At 59.1% G+C, this 17,821-nt stretch overlaps 7 protein-coding genes across 7 annotated transcripts; 2 read left to right on the top strand and 5 right to left on the bottom strand.

Moving 5' to 3' along the window:
- Window positions 1-379: 379 nt before the first annotated feature.
- DCS_00906 (uncharacterized protein) lies at window positions 380-1,453 on the bottom strand (the record flags this gene model as incomplete). Its single annotated transcript, XM_040798241.1, has 3 exons — window positions 380-664; window positions 744-1,028; window positions 1,190-1,453. 3 exons carry the CDS (start codon window positions 1,451-1,453, stop codon window positions 380-382), a joined length of 834 nt encoding a protein of 277 aa, XP_040659124.1.
- Window positions 1,454-1,911: 458 nt separating this feature from the next.
- On the bottom strand, window positions 1,912-4,765 carry DCS_00905 (MFS transporter; the record flags this gene model as incomplete). The annotated part of the gene is made up of 5 exons (XM_040798240.1): window positions 1,912-2,034; window positions 2,114-2,176; window positions 2,252-3,644; window positions 3,743-4,460; window positions 4,564-4,765. 5 exons carry the CDS (start codon window positions 4,763-4,765, stop codon window positions 1,912-1,914), a joined length of 2,499 nt encoding a protein of 832 aa, XP_040659123.1.
- Window positions 4,766-4,903: 138 nt separating this feature from the next.
- On the top strand, window positions 4,904-5,104 carry DCS_00904 (uncharacterized protein; the record flags this gene model as incomplete). Its single annotated transcript, XM_040798239.1, has 1 exon — window positions 4,904-5,104. The coding sequence occupies one exon, from the start codon at window positions 4,904-4,906 to the stop codon at window positions 5,102-5,104; it is 201 nt and encodes a 66-aa protein (XP_040659122.1).
- Window positions 5,105-7,515: 2,411 nt separating this feature from the next.
- DCS_00903 (chitin synthase activator) lies at window positions 7,516-10,428 on the bottom strand (the record flags this gene model as incomplete). Its single annotated transcript, XM_040798238.1, has 3 exons — window positions 7,516-7,652; window positions 7,720-9,912; window positions 9,975-10,428. The coding sequence occupies 3 exons, from the start codon at window positions 10,426-10,428 to the stop codon at window positions 7,516-7,518; spliced, it is 2,784 nt and encodes a 927-aa protein (XP_040659121.1).
- Window positions 10,429-12,979: 2,551 nt separating this feature from the next.
- Window positions 12,980-13,910, bottom strand: DCS_00902 (uncharacterized protein; the record flags this gene model as incomplete). Its single annotated transcript, XM_040798237.1, has 3 exons — window positions 12,980-13,338; window positions 13,386-13,462; window positions 13,522-13,910. The coding sequence occupies 3 exons, from the start codon at window positions 13,908-13,910 to the stop codon at window positions 12,980-12,982; spliced, it is 825 nt and encodes a 274-aa protein (XP_040659120.1).
- Window positions 13,911-14,344: 434 nt separating this feature from the next.
- On the top strand, window positions 14,345-15,001 carry DCS_00901 (uncharacterized protein; the record flags this gene model as incomplete). Its single annotated transcript, XM_040798236.1, has 1 exon — window positions 14,345-15,001. One exon carries the CDS (start codon window positions 14,345-14,347, stop codon window positions 14,999-15,001), a length of 657 nt encoding a protein of 218 aa, XP_040659119.1.
- A 670-nt stretch (window positions 15,002-15,671) lies between these two features.
- Window positions 15,672-17,387, bottom strand: DCS_00900 (putative pantothenate kinase; the record flags this gene model as incomplete). The annotated part of the gene is made up of 3 exons (XM_040798235.1): window positions 15,672-16,459; window positions 16,519-16,801; window positions 17,028-17,387. 3 exons carry the CDS (start codon window positions 17,385-17,387, stop codon window positions 15,672-15,674), a joined length of 1,431 nt encoding a protein of 476 aa, XP_040659118.1.
- Window positions 17,388-17,821: the final 434 nt, after the last annotated feature.

The raw sequence follows: 17,821 nt of genomic DNA, 5'->3' as shown, positions 1-17,821 counted from the left end.
GGACGAGAGCTGACCGGCTATGGATCCGGACCTGGTGTTTTTTTGGTGCGTTTGGGCAAGGAACAAGAAGACGCTTTGCTATATATCGGACTCTCATCTTTTACCCGGAAGAGACGAAGTTTCCTCCCAAGGCATCGCATCGCATACCGGAACGCCGTGTTTTGAGAACGCTGGATGGATGGGTGAGATCACACCCATGGGGAACGTGAGAAGCAGAAGGCAGCGGCAGGGCGTTGTTGATGAGCAATCGCAAACTCCAACCGAGCTGATGCGAGCGCGAGAGGGTCCCTTTGTCTGCCGGCCACACTATCGGGTCCCTTTGTCTGCCGGCCACACTATCGTAGCGTACCCTTACGCCCAGCTCTATCGAGCCCATCCCTTATGTTCCCCTCTCAAAGACCCGCACGCCTCCATCGGCAGCGACGTAGTACAGATATTCAACATCGCAACCGTCGGCGGCAGCACCGTCTCCACGCGCCGTGATGCGGACGACGCCGCTCACATCGGGCGCCGCCCCCGTGTCGAGCCGGCGCAGCGCCAGCACAGTCTGTGCTGCATGGGCCTGCGAGAGCACCAGTGCGGCATGCTCACGCTCGAGCGATGTGTTTTGCGTGTGCAGCAGCGGCTCGTCGGCAGCGAGTGTTAAGATACAGGCGTGCACATGCTGTGAACAATTCGTCAGCCAGTCAGCCAGTCGGCCAGCATAGCGGGACAGCGCCATGACGAGGGGGCCAACAACGCACTTCCCGAAGCGAGAGGAGCATGTTCTGTAGCGAGAGGCTCGTCACGCCGGCTGAGGGCCCTGCTGCCGCGAGCAGAGCGTCAACCTGGTCAACGATGAGGACCGTCTTGGTCGCGTTTACCTTGGCCATGGCTACTTCGATGGCACGACGCACGTCCACCAAGGCCGGGCTTCTCAGCGGTGCCTCCTTGCGCGCATCGGAACAGGACGGCGCGGCGAAAAGACCGGTCAGGCCATCGACGAAGGTGAAGCGTCCCGCGCGGTCGAGGGTATCCAGATCGAAGCCCTAACACCGGGTCGGTAGATCAGCATACAAACCTACACACCCGCATGCACACACGCCCACAACCACACACACCCACACCCACACACACATGCAGAAATCAAGTAAAAAGTACGCAGCGGTCTTCGCTCGCAACGACATTGTGTTAAACCTGTCACACGCACCATCTTGCTCGCGCCCTCCCTCCAGAAGGCCCTGTCACGCATGAAGCTGACGAGAACGACGGCGACGTCGGTCCCTCCACGCGCGGCGTCCGCCTCCTCCACTTGCTCGGCAGCTGACTGGCGGGAGAGCAGGAGTGAGTACGCGCACCGTAGAATGAGCCAGTTTGTGCTCGCGCCAAGGACGCCGGTGAGGACGACGAGGGCCGCCTCGGGCGGTAGACCCATGTAGGGCTCCAGTAGGTGCGGGATCCTCGACGACGACATGACCGCAATGCAGCCGAGAGTCGAGACTCACGATGCGTGCCGGTGGCCAATGTGGATCGTAGACGCCCCCTCAGGCGCAGCGTGCTTGCTTTGCGTAGGGAGTCGCTGGTAATGAAAGGCGAGAAGGGTGCACTGCCGTGCCGTCGGTCGTCGTGTTGTGCCGTCGTCGGTTCCCGAGAACTTTGCCTGCACTTCAGCGGGTGGACACGGTGACAATTACCTACCCGCACTGTCCACTCTGGAGGGGCTCCCCGCGGGCTTGGCTTTGTTCAAGAAGAGAAATGCCACAACGGCCCATCACAGTGCACACAGTGCCCAATCTTTGGCACCGACGATGCAATCACTACAAAAACACATCAGCCTTCTACGGCATTGGCGCTTGTTCATGCGTAATCTGATTCAAGGAAACGTCACCAACTACTTGCAGACATTGATCTGATTCAAGGAAACGTCACCAACTACTTGCAGACATTGAATCGTGATACCGCGTCGCCGTCATCGGCACCCCACAACCTCAGGACCCTCTCAAGACCCTGGAATCCCACAACGTCTCCCATATCGCTGCAGTATCCCATCCGTTTCTGCCAAGATGCATATTCAGCTTGCCTACCTTTCCAACACATATAATCGTCTCAGTTGCAAAAAAACGCCAAATCATACACGGCCGGGGATCCGTTGCGCCGTGTCGTAGAAATCCAAACGCCTTTCGCTCTCGAGTTCGTTCTGGCAACCGAACGCAAAGGAAAAGGTACGCGGTGGCTTCAATGCTCAGAATTTCCCCATCAAATTTCTTCTCACCGTCCACATCCGGGCTCGCTTTCCGTACATGTACAGAGGGACCGCGGTGAGCAGGACAATCAACTGGATGATGCTCAGCCACATATATACCGTCTTCGATCCGTCGGCGGCCAGCCAACGCGACACCAGTAAGCCAAAGATCAGGCCGTGCAGCATATTCTTGCTCAAGTTGAGAGCCACCAACGCTTCCGCAGCGTATTGGTGATAGCTGTCAAGGCAAAAGGTCATGGCCGTCGTGGCGCCCATGGCGCAGCCGAAGGATAGGATGCCAAAGAAGATGGAGGGAACGATCCAGCTCTCCAGCTCCTGCGAGGACCAACCAAACCCCGCAAGGCCTAGGGTCTTCGTCACCAAGACGGGAATCACCATGACGAGGCGGAACTCGGGCTCGTACAGGCCACCGTTGCGGCGTGACATGACTCTCACCGTCCAGTCGCTCAGCTTACCCGCCGCCCCGGTTCCTAAGATGCCGCCCAGGAGGGGCAAAAAGTAGACGAGACCTGTCTGCAGACCCGTGAGATCGTACATGGCTGGGTCGCGGTAGAGGACGGTCATGGTCTCGGAAATGACAATCAGCCAGCCGACCGAGGAGGCGTACACGGCAGAAGACCAGAGGACAGCGGGATAGGCGAGCAGGATGACGGGACGGATCATGACCTTCAGCCACTTGTCATTTCTAAGGCGTCCATGGTACGGCTTCAACCGTTGAACAAGGGTCTGGGCGGGCCGCTGACGAAGGGCTTGTGTGTACGAATTCGTGCTGGCCGGCTCGTTGTGCAGGAATGAAAGCAGTTTCCCACTGTCTCGAGTCGGTTCGACGGTGAAATAGTCGGCATCGGAATTCCTCTCAAGGATGGTCTGATAGTACGGCGAGGAAAAGCTATGCAGCCTAGGAGTCGGCGGTACGTCTGGAGCAGAGCGGCTCAGAAGCTCGAGGACTCGAATGTTGATGCCTGGGTTCGACGACGTGGGCCATACGCGTGAGTCCTGCAGGTCTTCCTCAGGAGCTTCGCTTCCAGTGGCAGGGGGCCCAGTCCAAGGCTCGCCCATTGCTTGAATTCCCGCGATTGTGGCTCGGTCAGCCGAGAGGGGACGAGCGGGCGGTGAGGTGACCGAATGGCAGCGAGCATGGATGTCATGGTCGCCGCCTTCATCCTGGTCGATGGTGGCGACTGAGGCAAGCCTTCCGGAGAGGGGAGGGATTGGGCCTACATCGCAGCCACGACGCGCCGTGGATGTCATGGCAACGCGGGGTGCGAAGAAGCAGGAGGGAAGAGGGCGGAGGAAGAACGGAGCCATCGACAGCTCCCTCGTTGATTTTCTCTCCCAGTAAGATTCTGGGACAAAGAAGAAGAGGAGGACGAAGGCCAGGAAGACGAGCATGGCGACGATCCTTGACGACAGTCAGCGTTGAGAACAAGCAGCATCGACAAGGGCATGCTGGTACTGGCAAGCAGGCAGCACGGCGGGCGGTGTAGGGCCATGACTAACCAAAAGACCCAACGCCAGCCGTACACGTCGATGACGACAGAACTGAGCAGGGGAAGCAGGTTCAAGCCGCCGAGCAGGAGCATGTTGTAGATGCCGATGCGGTAAGCCCGCTCATGGAGGAAGAACATATCGACAATGGTGGAGGGCGGAAGGCATTCAATGGGGCTCACAGCCATGCCTTGAAAGACGCGGGCAGCCATGAGAGAGGCGAAGCTAGAGGACAAGGCGGCCCAGAGGCAAGTGCCGATGAAGATGGCGGCACTGGCAAGATACACGGGCCGCTTGCCGAACAGGATGGCCGTGGGAGAGGCGAGAACGGAGCCGATGGCGAGCCCCATCATGTACAGGCCAGTTGTGAGGGAGAAGGCCTCGAGCGAGATGCTGTGCTCCTGAGTCAGGTTGGGGAAGCCGGCGGAAAGAAGGGGTGTGATGCCACCACAAATGATGCAGTAGAAGCCGAGAGATAGCAAGGCAACATCGCGGCGCCAGGCAGGCCAGTTGAGAGGATCATTGACCGACTCCTCGGGCTGGGGTTCTAGGATGATGCTACCGTCGCTCGTTTTCTTCATCCCCTCGATAGTGTCGGGCACGGCGGAACTCGCCGGCAGGTCGAGGGGGAAGGATGCCTGGGGAGCAGAGGAGTGCGGGGACGTTCTTGCATCAGCACCGCGGAAAGCCGGTGAATGGTTGGACTTTGTAGCAACGAGGCGGACGGAACCTGCGTACGAGGGGTAAGCGGGAAACCCAGCCGACGAGGATGGACGGGCCGTTGGGGGAACGGGTACGAAGAAGAGTCGGGGTGAATACCAGGCACTACATACCTGGCACGTCGACTGTCTCCTTGACATTCAGGATTCCCATGGCCCTCTTTGGTGACGGAGCTAACCGCCCGTTGGAGGTCTGGTTTGAGGCCCTCGTGGAGGCATGCCGTTTGAAGTCTGTTCCGAACAGGCGGGCAATGATGCCGCGGGGTCGAGTGGATGACTCCTTCAGACTCTCCATGGAAGATGCAGAGAGCGGCATCGTGTTGGATCTTGATTTGGGCTTGGGATGAAAATGGCCTCGCCGCTGTACGTTCTATCCCGACAATGGGAAGCAGGCAGAACGCAGACAGCAGCCAGGTGACAGGTAGGAGACCGATACGAGCCAGTCAACGGAAGAATGGGAGAGGCAGGTGAGCCTCCCGCTTTGGCTGACGATGTGCAATGTCGTTTGGTCGAAGAAATGGAGGAGGAAGTGGAGGAGGAGGAGGAGGAAGAGGAGGAGGAGGAGGAGGAGGAGGAGGAGGAGGAGGAGGAGGAAACAGGGATGGGGAGGGAACAAAGTATGATGGGTGGTGGGTGGATGACAGGCCGGCCTTGATGCTAGTCAAGGTCTCGGGAGTGTAAGTGTATCTTTGAGATCCAGGCTGAGGCGACAAGGCCAACGAGGAGGGGCAAAGCTTTGTTGATTTGTTGAGAAAAGGGTATGAAGGTGGCAGAAGCAGGATCAAGAGCAAGAGCAGCGAGCGCAGAGTAGATTAAAGCCAAGTACAGTAGCAGCGGGCATGCACCTGCTAGTACGCGAAGAACGCAGCTGCCAGCTGCAGTGGAAGAAGGGAGACGAGACGGTACTTGGCCGGGGGAATGGGCAGAGGCCATCAAGCTCCACCTCATAGGAACCACCCTCCCCCGAAAGCTCCCAGAAGAGAGGAGACTATTGCGCGCTGGATCTAGTAGTGGGCATGTCGATGTACTGCATACTTGCTGCGCAGGTAGCATTTCTACCACAAAGTACTTCCTGGTCGTAGGTACTGGCCGCATACATGGTTCGTACTCGAGCAAAGTATTCCCAAGGTACAAAGTACCCGGCCGTGGCCGTCGAGGAAAGTTACGTTCAGGTACATATTGGTCGGTCAAATCCATGTCGGCACCTACGGAGCACGGTTGCTGGTCGCTCGGGCGAGTCTAACGGGCCGGAGACTCCTGCTAGTAGGTCCAAGCTCTCCTCTCATGGCTTCTTTGAAGTTCTAGGCGCGACCGACGTCTACGGCAGACGCGGGTGGTGGACGGTGGACGGTGGACGGTGTGCGCACCACATACGACGTAGTTGCTCGCTCGGTAATCGGGCGCGCTGCGAGGCGGCTGACGAGACGGCGAAGCCGGACAGCAAACAAACGGTACATAGTATGTACCTTGGACTCGGTACATGGGAAGCACTTGGTGGGTGGTATGTAAGGAGTTCTGGGAGGCAGTACAGGCACTGTATGCGAACTATGAGAGTGCCGTGCAAGTGCTGCAGACGGAGCGCAAACTGCCGACAGGCCGACAACGGTGGCGCAGCAATCAGAAGCAAGTACTAACCTTGGCGTGATGGGGGTTTGCAGGCAATGCTGTATCGGTGCCGGCGTGCAGGTAATAGTTCCCTCAACTTGGTATTTACTTACCTTTTCCAACCGAACACGGATCACGTACTTGCATGCAGTGCAGATAATACTGGAATTACATGTACTGTAGTTGCAAGTGTATTGCACAGTACTGTGGTATGTAAGTACGTACCTACCCGTCGCTGCACAACTACGGGGTTCCCGACGGCCCGGTTCGGAACGTTTGGACCCTGACTTTCAGCATCCCTGCAGCCGTACGATCAGGGAAGGGCTAGAACGCACTCTGTCACCTAGAAGCCAATGGTCTGGCCAGGGCCTTTAGCACACGCGAGCCAAGAATAACTAACGTTCGCAAGCAACCGTCGACTGTCCACCAGCACAGCACTCACCGGCCGTCGTTCGATTCCTCCTCATTCTACCGTCTCCATTCCATCACCTGGTGCTCACTCGCTTCACTCGACGACACTCAATCAATACTCACCCCGAGTTCACCCAGTGCTCGCTCTTTTCAACAAGCAAACAATTACGAATGGATTTGTAATGCGAAAAATCCTTGCCCATTGGGCCTTGCCGGGGCCGCGCATCATCCGTCAGCCGTCATCCATCAGCCATCAGCCGCCAAACCGACACCCTTGCTCTCCTAACCCCCCACCCCCCCTACATACCTCCAGCTCCGAGACGATCGAGGGACAGGGCAGACAGGGCACAGACGGGAATCTGGCGTACCATTGTGCATTTTTTTGCACCACCCGCCCGGGCCGTTGCTTGATGTCCGTGGCAGGCACTCCCGTACAGTAAGTACCCTGTGCTCCGCCGTGGACAACTTCGCGGATCCCCCTCATTCCCTCCCTCATGGGTATGCATGCAGACCGATGGCAGTCAGTGATGGTGGCAGCGGCAACTGCCGCACCGGCCCACCATGGAATGAAAAAACGGCGGGTTGTACGCGTAGCACCTGGTGCGTTGGACAGTGGTTTTGAAGCACGTGTGCATATCTTGTCCGCCTGCGAAGACCCAATCCTTCACTCGGGCATCCGTTCGTTCATCATCCTGGTTGCCTTCCATCTGACCACCGCCGCACCGCAGCCGTCCCTCCGCAAGCTCTCACGCGCATCAAGTGGCAACGGGCTGCGTGCACGAGAAATCATCGGACAACGGTTGATCAATCCATCAGCCTCCTGTTCGCGGCAAAAATCTTCTATCGCTTCCACGGGCTCGCCTGGTACCGGCCAATGCGTTGCGCGCGTCGCGCCTCATGGCGCGCTCATATCCGTGACCCATGTCCATCAACCACCACCCCTCCCCCCCTCTTCCCCGGAGCAGCCGACGCTCGCTCAATTACCCCCCCCCCCTCCCATATGCTCGCTGCCCAGTCGCCACCGACTCCTCACATGTCACATGTCACATGTCACATGATGCTGCACTCCCCTTCCTGCTGCCTCCCGATGCGGCTTCGTGATATCCTCTCGCGCTGTCGGGGATGTCCGTTCTTTCCCGCCCGCTTGAGATCCTCGAGCCTCTCCCGCGCCTTGGGAAAGTCTTGGGCTGTCGGCGTTGTCAGCGTCTCGTCCTCATCACGTCGCCTCGTCGCCTCTCCGGTGCCGATACGTACCTGCCGCTCTCCAGTACCACCGCTTCGCGTCCTCGAGGTTCGCCGGCACGCCGATGCCGACCTCGGTGAAGTATCCCATGGCGTACTCGGCCTTGGCCAGCCCGGCAACGGCCGCCTTCCTCGCCCACAGGTACGCCTCCGTGTCCGACTGACCGAGGACACCCTCGGTCCCCGTGAGGTACCAGCCGCTCAGCGCGAGCTCCGACTGGTGCTCCTCTTGGGCTGCCGCCTTGGAGTACCAGAAGATGGACTTTCTCGGATCGATGCCGCACCCCATGAGGCCGTACTCGAACGTGCTGCCGAGCCGGAACTGCGAGAATTTGTAGCCCAGGTCGGCCGCCTGCTGGAACAGGCTGAGGGCGTACATCTCGTCCCGGACGATGGCGTCGTTGGGCTGCGCCGACTCGTAGAGCAGCCCGAGCTCGTGCAGCGCGTGCGGGTTCTCCGTATCAGCCTGCTCCGCCGCCCTCTTGAGCCAGCCGACCGCCTCCCTCGGGTTCCTCGGCTGGCCCAGGAGCCCCTTGAGCAGGATCATGCCGACCTTGTACATGGCCGGAGGGTCGCCGAGCGTGGCCGACCGCTTGTACCACTGCATCGCCTTGAGCGGGTCCTTGCGCGTCCCGCCGCCTTCGTCGTTTCCGATTTCGCAGCAGACGGCCGTCCGGTACGCCGCCGCCGCGTGCCCCAGCTTGGCCGCCGATTGGTAGAGCGTAAAGGCCTCCTTGTTGTCGGGCGCGTTGCCGAAGAGGCCGCGGCCGAGACCGTCGGCCATGACGAACATGGCATCCTGGTTCTGCGACACCGTCAGCTTCTTCAGAATCTTGTGCGCATCCAGCAGGTAGCGCTCGCGCGCTCTGGTCCGCTGCTTCGGGTCCGGCAGGTTCGGCGCGAGCACGTCGGCCGCCTCGATGAGCTTCCGGGCGAGCCTCAGCGCCGCCTCCTGATCGTTGGCGTTGTTCTTGATGGCCACCCGCAGCCGCTCGAGCTCCTGCGGAGACACGGGCTCCTCGATGGGCGCAACCTCCGGCACCTGGTGGCCCGCTCGCGCGACCATCCGTTCCTGGCCCTGAGGCGGCAGAGATTGCGGCGATGCCATGTGCGGCACGCCCCCGTAGTGCCGAACGGGGGGCGACCTGTCGTTCAGGCTGACCATGGAACCGGCCATCAAGCCCGGGCGGACCGGCGTAGGATGGGAAGGCAGCGAGTCCGCGTTCGTGCCCTGCGACAGGCCCGTCTGCGTCCTCGGGACACCTCCGTGGCTGGGTTGAGAAGCGGCGGGCGGCGCAGCTGGCCCGCGAGGCGGATGGGCCATGACGTCGTAGCTCCTGGAGCGGCCGTAGCCGTCCGAAAAGCCCGCCGGATTGGGCGGCATGGGAGGGACCGAGGGAATGTCGCCCGGCATCTCGAAGACGGCAGCCTGCGGCTGACGGATGTTGGCCTCGGACTTGGCGTGGTGCAGCCTAGGCATCTGATTGGGACCGGCGTGGGGTTGCCCATACTCGGGCCGCATCACTTGGTCGAACGATCGCCGTCCTCCTCGCTGGCTCGGATCCGAGTTGAAGTCGGGCAGGGTTGGCCGCGAGGCGGGCTCGGCATCGTACCCTGGTTGGCGGCCGCGAGGCGGGGCACCGTACGTGTCGAAAGCGCCGCCGGCCGCCGGAGCCTGCTGACGGCCGTATCCAGAACGGTCATTGTCGGCGAAAGCCTGCTCGTGCGGTAGCTGAGCATTCGAGCTGAAGTTTCTCTGAGGAGGCAGTCGATTGCCCTGCCTAGGCATCATCATGCCTTGACCGGAAAGGCCGTTGACGGGCACCGAGTCCATTCGCTGCCGTGGAGGTATGTTGTGCCTCGTAGAGTCGTTTACAGGCATCGTCATGCTTCGGCTAGGGTGGCCAAAGTCCTCCCTCGGACCTCCGTAACCTCCCGCGTTCCGTCCGGGGGGCGGACCTTGCCTCTGGTCGGGGAATTCGCGCGGCGGAAAATCCCGTGGCCGACCCCCCCTGCCAGCATCCGCCGGGTGCGAGGCGTATTGTCCAGATGCCGGATAACCGCCCGGGCCGGGGGCTGCCTCTGGATATCCTCCCCGCCGACCGTTGATGGACATGTCCGACATGGGACCGGCAATGTCCTCGTTCGCGCCGTAGCCGGGCTCACGACGGCCCGGCGGGCCTCTCATCTCTGGTCGGCGGCCGGCTGTCCAGTCGGCAGGTTAGCAAAAAGGCCAAGCAAGCGGTGCATGCCGAAATCAAACCCACCGTGATCTTGGTTCGGCGGGTACGGGCCGGACGGGCCACCTCTGCCGGGGCCTGTCATGGCTCGTGGCGGTCCCGGCCCGGGCCTCGGACCCCCTCCCCTGTCTCTGGGAGGCTGACCGGCACGATAACCATCAGCCGTCGAGGGACGGGGCATGGCACCTCGGCTGGGAGGCATGGGAAGGCCGCCTATTTCGGGACCTGATCCGTGGTATTGATGTCCCGGTCCCGGGCGACCATGCGGGGCCCGGCCGTTGCCTTGATATGCATGTTTCACATCTTGCCCGTAGCCGGCACGGTCGTCGTAACCGCGGTCGTCGTAACCGCGGTCGTCGTACGCGTCGCCATAGGCCTGCGGAGATTCGTAGTGTCGCACTGGCGGCGGCCGATCGTTGAATGCATGCTGCGCCGGACGCTGGTGGGCGCCACCGCCGTATCCTCCTCTGTCATATGCCATGGCGGCCACGGCAGGTACGGCAGGGATGAAGTGGTGGTCCGACGTGTCGGTCTAGGGGTCGCAAGGTAGGCGATCTCACTGTCGACGCATAAGTGGCCTTGTCTGCTGAGATCCCATGCCCGAGCGGCAGGCGACGAGCAGGGACGGTAACGGAAGTCGCCGTCGGTTTCGCTCCCACGATGCGGGAAAGCTAGGAGGACCTCCGCATGTGGCTGCCACGGGTCGCTTGGAGCACCGTCGTAGGCGTCGTCCGAGGGAAAAGGGACAGAATGTTTTTGACCGGTGCTGTCGGACCCTTTCGTCGCTTGGTTTACGTGGAGGTTGCCGACCGACGCCAGCTAGTGAATAAAAGATGGGATGGGAACGAGAGATGCTCAACCGCGAGCGGAAGGAATGCGCCGGAGACCTTAGGTCAGCCGTTGAACGGTGTGGATGGAAGAAGCGTATGTGTATGAAGGCTGCACGAGGGTTTGTCTCAGATGATGTCGAGATATGAGCTCGGTGGAGTGGGGGGGGGGGGGGGGGGGGGGGGAGAAGGAATCAAGCCGTTGGGTGGGCGGGGCGGATGGTACGCGGGGAGTGGCCGTCGAAGCACCAAGTCTGCTAGCTAGCAAGGTACTCCGTACTGTTAGGCTGGTTGGCTGAGCTGACGAATAAAAGGACGACGAGGCAACGAACGTTTGCCAGAGTGCGGGTGATGCGATTGCTCAACGAAAAAAGCGGCACAAAGGAAGCGCAGGGGAGGACGAGAGGATGAAAGGAGAAATGGATGGATGCGGCTGACAAGTATGGAGGTATTCTTAAGCAAGTATAGCAGGCGAGTACATGCACAATCACGGAGTACATGTACAGCTTCGATGAAAAGTCTGAGATGGATAAGCTGCGCCGTGACTGATGGTGAATGCTCTGTGCGCGACGGCAGCAATGTACCTCGAAAGAAGGTAGACGGTGCGGTCGATGAGCTGGAATCGTTATGGTTCCATCGACCCGCCGTGCGGCACCACATGGCAGGGCCAAGTACCGGCAACCTTGGGCAAGTATGGTGTGCTAGTGGACGAAAATGTGAACGGTACCTCATCTGCCGGCGCACGTTTAAACATCGGCTATCGTGCTTTGGCTCGAGGTACGTACTCCGTTCTGTCATGAGCACGAGGTACCTATTAATTCGGAGGCGGGACGAACGCATTCGAACCCATGGCGGTTCTGTTGCAAGTGTGGATGGGCACTTGGCGCTAATTGTCCACATATTCCCAGTATCTTTACTTACATCCTTGCATGTGGTCTTGGATACCTAATGCAGCCTTCAACGTTACCCAACAGCACTTACGCGGCACACATGCCTCACTAGGTAGGTGTGCGCCATGGAGCCGCTCGGCAATAAAAACAAGCAATGCTCGGCCTGTAATGATCTTTTTGCCGTCAAGATGCCCCGCGCTCAACCACTAGGGGGGGGGGAAGAGCTTGAATGGTGCCCCGTGGTTGCTAGCCAGTCGAATCTGTCCCTTGCGACGACATTTGGTTGGTTGTATTGCAGTGCATGTACGTAAGTACGGAGTATTACTCCGTACCGTACAAGTACTTACAACAACTACAGTACACATCTCCGTACAGTACAAGTACTTGGGTACCCAACATTGGTACGGAGAACTAACCTTGGAATAGTATCATCGACCCCCTTTTGGGACTCGTCATCACTGACAGGTGTCATGCGTAGGGCCAGAGTATCATACGAGTACCTACAACTACGGCGCAAGCACCTAGTACTTACTTACTAGTCCTTAAATGCAAGGGAAATCGGTGGAGCCTGCATTGGAGCAAGCAACTGACAGCAGGTACATGTACTCTGTACAGTACTCATTTCGTTGTTGTACTAGTATTCCTGTTCAGAGTACGGGAGTACGGAGTAACTGCATACCTAGTACCTAGTACTTACTGTGCGTTATGGAGTACAGTACAACTGTTTAGTACGGAGCACACCTACAGTACATGTGCAAGTAGCATGAAGTAGTTCTCCGTATTCCCGTATTCGAGTGCTCCGTAATACTTACTCCGTAATAATAGTTGTACGCCCTGCAGTACCAGCAAGTGTGTAATAATTAAGTAATGTACTCCGTACTTGGCCATTGCGACATTACCGCGCGATAATCGCTCGGGGCGCAGGTTTCTGGAGGCCTCCTTGCTCCGTCGTCAACTCGCTGGGCGGACAAGTAGACGATAAGGCCGGCCACCCAATGCACGGCTATATTAACTCGTCACCACCATTGCAATGAATTTGCTCCTTCGACGCTCTCACGGTTTCAATCGGCCAAGTCAGAAGACGATGAATGGTTCGTCGGATACATGCCAGCAATCGTAGGCATGATGGAACATGGCCTGCAAAAGATGGCACCTGTCCCATGTCCTCAATCGGTCTTGAATGGGCCGCTGCGCCTTTCGTCTCCCCAACAGGCGCCATGGGGCAGAAATGATATTGGACTCTGCCTTGACTCAACCGTGGGGAGCAGCGATGCGCCATCCACGTCAATGTCGATTGGCGTCGATCATGTAGTGTTCACCTGCGAATGCAGAGATCTGTTCGCAAGACCCATTTCTCGCCTGCCGTCACCTCGCGTCCCTCATGCTGCAGCCAGTCAGCCGAGGTCGGAGGACAGCCGTCGCAACCACGGTCATGCTGGCCGGCGAGGAAACCTACCAGTAGACAGTCGTCGCCGTGCTTGTGCAACAGGAGCATCCCTGTCTCCAACGGCACTGCAATCTCCTGAGAAGGCGACTTCCTGTCGTGACGATAAAAGACGGTCTCGCCGCCGACGCAACCCTCGGCGGCCGAGGTGAGGTACAAGAGCAAGGTCCAGGTTGTACGCGCAGCCGTGGGTGGTTCGGTGGGAAGCGTCAGGTTGTTGCATTCGTCGTCTGCCATTCCTCAGCATGCGAGCTTGGATGGGAGCTGCGGGACCTACAGTGGCAGTCAAAGTATTGGCCTTTGGTATATCGATAGACTCGAATGTTCGGGTTCAACCCGATCGGCTCACCGCCCCTGCAGCGAGCTCGTCAATCCATCGGTCATGCACAGTGCCGTTCCTCGTAATCACTGACCACGAGCCCTTGAGGCTCTCGTTCTCGAGCAGAGTCTCCTTCAGGCCCGTCTGCTCCCACAACCTCCGAGCAAAGGCCGCGTCGTGGGTCTGGAAGCGATCATTGACACGGACCGCATCGCCGCGCTTGGGACGAGACGGTGTTGTCTGGAGCGGCAGCGTCTTGAGGAAGGCTACGTACTCTCGGCACAGGGAGCGGGGGAAGAAGGATGGGATGAGGGCGACCTTGGACGTTGCGGGAAGAAACTCTGGCGCGAGGTCCATCACCGGCAGCCGGGGCTTGAACTGGGGCCACGCCGGCGGACCGGGGGCCTCTGCTGCCTGAGTGCAATTCTGCGGTGTGGACGTGGCAGCCTTGGCCGGTTTCGAGCCCTTTGCAGGCTTCGGCATCACGCTCGACTTTGGCGTGGAGTCACGGGGATGATGCCTCTCCGATGGATGCTATTCGCAGCCAAGGTTACTGCCGTTCAAGTTCAGCCTGCATTGATCTTGCCACCTTCGTTTCCGTCGCTTTTCGTTCCATGCAAAGATTGACTCGGGATTGCTCCGGTCGCGTATTGGTTTGAAGGAAATAACGATAGGCAATGCGGATGGATGAGCCAGGTTGCGTGAGGTATGAGTTGTCTTGGCAGGGTCTGGCGCACGGCAATCATGGGCTTCGTTGTGGTCATCGAAATGCCGCCAATCACGCCTCCCAAGTGCCACCACTAGCCCCATCTTTTCCACTCCACCAAACATCGACATCATGATAATTTAAGCACGCTCCTCGGGAGAATCCAGGATACGCCGCCCACCGCCCAACTCGTACGGCTTTCCCTCCAGCCATGATTGCTCGATTTATCCTTCAATCGATGGGGCTCACCCCGTCCCCTCCGAGCCCCGCCGTCGATGAATCAGCCTCGCCGCCTCGCAACGAGATGGCTCCTCGCTCACAGCAACCTTTGGCTGCCTCGGCAACGTCTGTGGCCTCAACGACCTCGGCAACCTCCTCCACAGCCTCCTACTCCCCCGCAACCAGACGGCTCCACCAGCTTGGCCTCTTCTTCGCCGGCGCCTCCTTCCTCGCAGCCTCCATCGCCGTCGCGCGCCGCTCCGTCATCCGGCGCAAGATCGAGGCCCTGCCCGCCTTCCACACCTCCAACCGGCTCGCCTTCAAACCCGGCCACGGTGATGATGGCGCCGACCGCGTCCTCCTCGCCTCGCACGCACTGGGCCTCGCCACGCTCAACGTCATGAGCTTCGGTGTCATGCTCACCGGCGGCATCGCTTGGGGCTGGGACCTCTGCTCCGTCGCCGAACTGCGGGAGCGCACCCAGGCGGCCCTGCAGCGACCGGGGAACGAGGACCCCGAGGCCGAGCGGGAGATGGAGCAGATGATGAAGTCGCTCTTGGAGAAACTGGGCATGGATGCCACGCTACCCGAGAAGCCTGGGAAGCCTGCCGAGGACCAAGCAAGCGGCGCCGCCCATGAGGAGACGTGACGCTGGCTGCCGACTGGACGACTTGACATCTGCCATTTGTTGCACCCGATGATGCAGCGGCTCCTAGCCATCGGATGGCCTGCATAGCCGTTCCACCATGACGGTATCCGAACGCCATTCGGCTGGCCCGCCGCGCACGCATGCATCACGACTCGCCTTGAGTCTCGGCCCTGCCCCGGCTGCCGACGGCAGCTCGGCAACTTTTTCGGCCATCACGGCCGTTGTGGCACATTACCGCGACAGTACTTATGCTTCCCTATCCTTGGCGAGATTCTTTCCTTCCGGAAAGGGTTGGCTGCGTGAAGGCGGATATATATGCCTACCTATCTCCTGGAACCTATTTGATTGAAGAGTGGCCCCTTGATACCCAATTGCAGTTCTCTCCCTCCAACCATTCCCAGCAACCGCAACGTGACGTCTGGGTAACCTATCCTTGAGCGGCGTCGGGCGAGCGATCTCAATATACATATGTACAATACAAAAACATTACCCTTGTGTCCGGTGTGGAAATCATACTCTATGTCGCGAATCCGACGCCGTACTCTATCAAATAGCCTTGATGCCCAGGTATCCAAAAAAAAAACCAAATGTGCCAACATCGTCCCAGCAAGATCTATTGCGAAATGATAAATTCGGGTTCGAGCTCGGGGGCAACGGCATCGCACAGCTCTCATGCCGCCACGCCCCCTTTATGGCTCTTCCTCCAATTCGCGAGATCGTCGTTGGCCTCAAAACTGCCTCTCCTGCCCCAGTTGATAGGCTGTCGCTTCAGGAAGGCACCTACGGCACCGAGGTAGCCCTCGTGCCGCAGGAAATAGGCTTGCTTCTCGCCCTTACTCCAGAACTTGATGGCGTAGCTCAGCGTGTTCATGGTTTGCCGATGGCCCCGAATAAAGGTGCCGCCAAAGTAGATGTCCGAGAGATTGTGGATTTGCGATTGCAGATAGGCAATCTGCCCAATGTTGTTGGAAACCGCGTACAGCAGGGAGCGCGAAATGTCCCCGTCGGTAAAGCCCACGTCGGTAGTGGACGTGTCCTCCTGGATGCCATTCGCCGCTCCCGCTTCAGCCGCCTTTTTAATCCGAAAGACTTTCCCAAAAGACGATGCAATCGCGGTGCTTTTCAGGCCGATTTTGCCATAGTCCGTTCCGTAGATGTCTCCGACCAGCATGTCGACCTTGGCATTGTCGCCCGTTGCTGCCTGCTCCAGCATGTCGTCAAAGGTATTCGCTCCGGTCAGCAGCGACAACAGCCCCCAGAGCGTGCCGCCACCCAATGAGGTGCCACCCACTCGCTGGTACGACCTCGGACCCGTCACCTTCAGAATCGATACACCAGATCCAATATTGACGAGCATGTAGGGGTATATGTTCTCGCGAGGGCTGACAAAATGCATCGGGTCGGTTTCTGAGTAGGTGAAAACTTCGCGAGGGATCTCGGTGATGAAGAAGTCGAGGCCTGCATGCAATTGTTAGCCTCACGGTCAAAGGGCACCATAAGTCGTCTGCGGCGCGAACCTATAATGAGGCATTCCATCTCGTCCTCCCGCAGCACGTCGACTCCCAGGGCATCGCGGATCTTGTCGTAGAATTTGTACGCGCCGCCCCCCGTGGCCATGACGCAGAGGGCACCGTGCTGCGACCCGTTGAGCTCCAATTGCTTGTCGCGAAGATGCTTCATGTATTCGACGCAGTCATCGACACGATCTGTTTCGAATATTTGGAAATTGAGCCGGCCACCAGGGTCAGTCGAGTCCACCTCCCTCGAGTAGTAGACGAGCTTGATGAGCGAACCGCCAATCTAAGGCGGGGCAGTCAGCGGTCGCATTCCCTCTGTGCAACCATCGGCGGGACCAGTGCGACCATTCGCACAACTGGAAAGAGTGGACGAGGGGGCGAGGAGAGGGGCGAGGAGAGCGGTGAGGAGAGAGGCGAGGAGAGCGGTGAGGAGAGAGGCGAGGAGAGAGGCGAGCAGAGAGAAAAGGGGGGAGTAAAGGGTAGAACAAAGGAGTGAGAGAGAGTCGTACATCAACGGCAATGTGGCTGACCACGGCCGTGTGGTTCGGCAGCCTAATGTCGCTCGTCTCACGATGTGTCGGACTGCCTCTATCATTGCCGGTCCCCTGGGCGAGGCCGGGCGCCGGGGTGCTCGTGTCCGGATCGACGATGAAGGCGCCCTTGACATTGATGCGGACGCTTCCCGGTCTCGTGATGGTGTTGTCAATCTCCTCGGTCGACGTCATGGTCCTCGGCCGTTGCGGACGATCGCTGGCCCTCCGCTGGCTCCGTTGCGGCTCTGCGGGGCCCGCGGCAGACGGCTCGCTCTCCATGGCAGCGTTGACCTCGGAGGCGAGAGTCCTTGCTCGTGTTGGGAGTGGCCGATTCATGCCAGCCTCTGCTGCGCGTTGAACGGGCGGGAGAGGAGAGAGCAAGGAACTCGGACAAAGGCGCTGGAGACTCTTGTCGTTGGTCTGGGGGACTTGGAGGGACGAAGCTCAATCAATAGAAGTGGCGTACGTTTTATCGATAAGCAATACGCCCCCCGTTGGACCGAGGCCTCTCTGCTCCCTGTGCCCTCGGTCTCATCCGGTAATTATTGTACCTGTACGGAGTACTTGCAAGTACCGTTCCTCCGCTTTGGTTAGTGCTATCCTACTCCGTACAGTGTGGTAAACTACCTAGGTAGTAATACAGAGCTCGCGGAGTGCTGAATATTCCACAGACTCTGGTACGGAGTACAGTACTTACATGTACTTGTATTAAACTACTCAGTACTCCGTATTAGTGAGTACTCCTTAGCTGGTGCTCTGTAGAGCACTTT

This window comes from Drechmeria coniospora, chromosome 01 (genome assembly GCF_001625195.1).
Source record: "Drechmeria coniospora strain ARSEF 6962 chromosome 01, whole genome shotgun sequence".
Classification (NCBI taxonomy): domain Eukaryota; kingdom Fungi; phylum Ascomycota; class Sordariomycetes; order Hypocreales; family Ophiocordycipitaceae; genus Drechmeria; species Drechmeria coniospora.
Note: the sequence above shows the minus strand (reverse complement) of the source record. Positions and strands in the feature narration are given on the sequence as shown.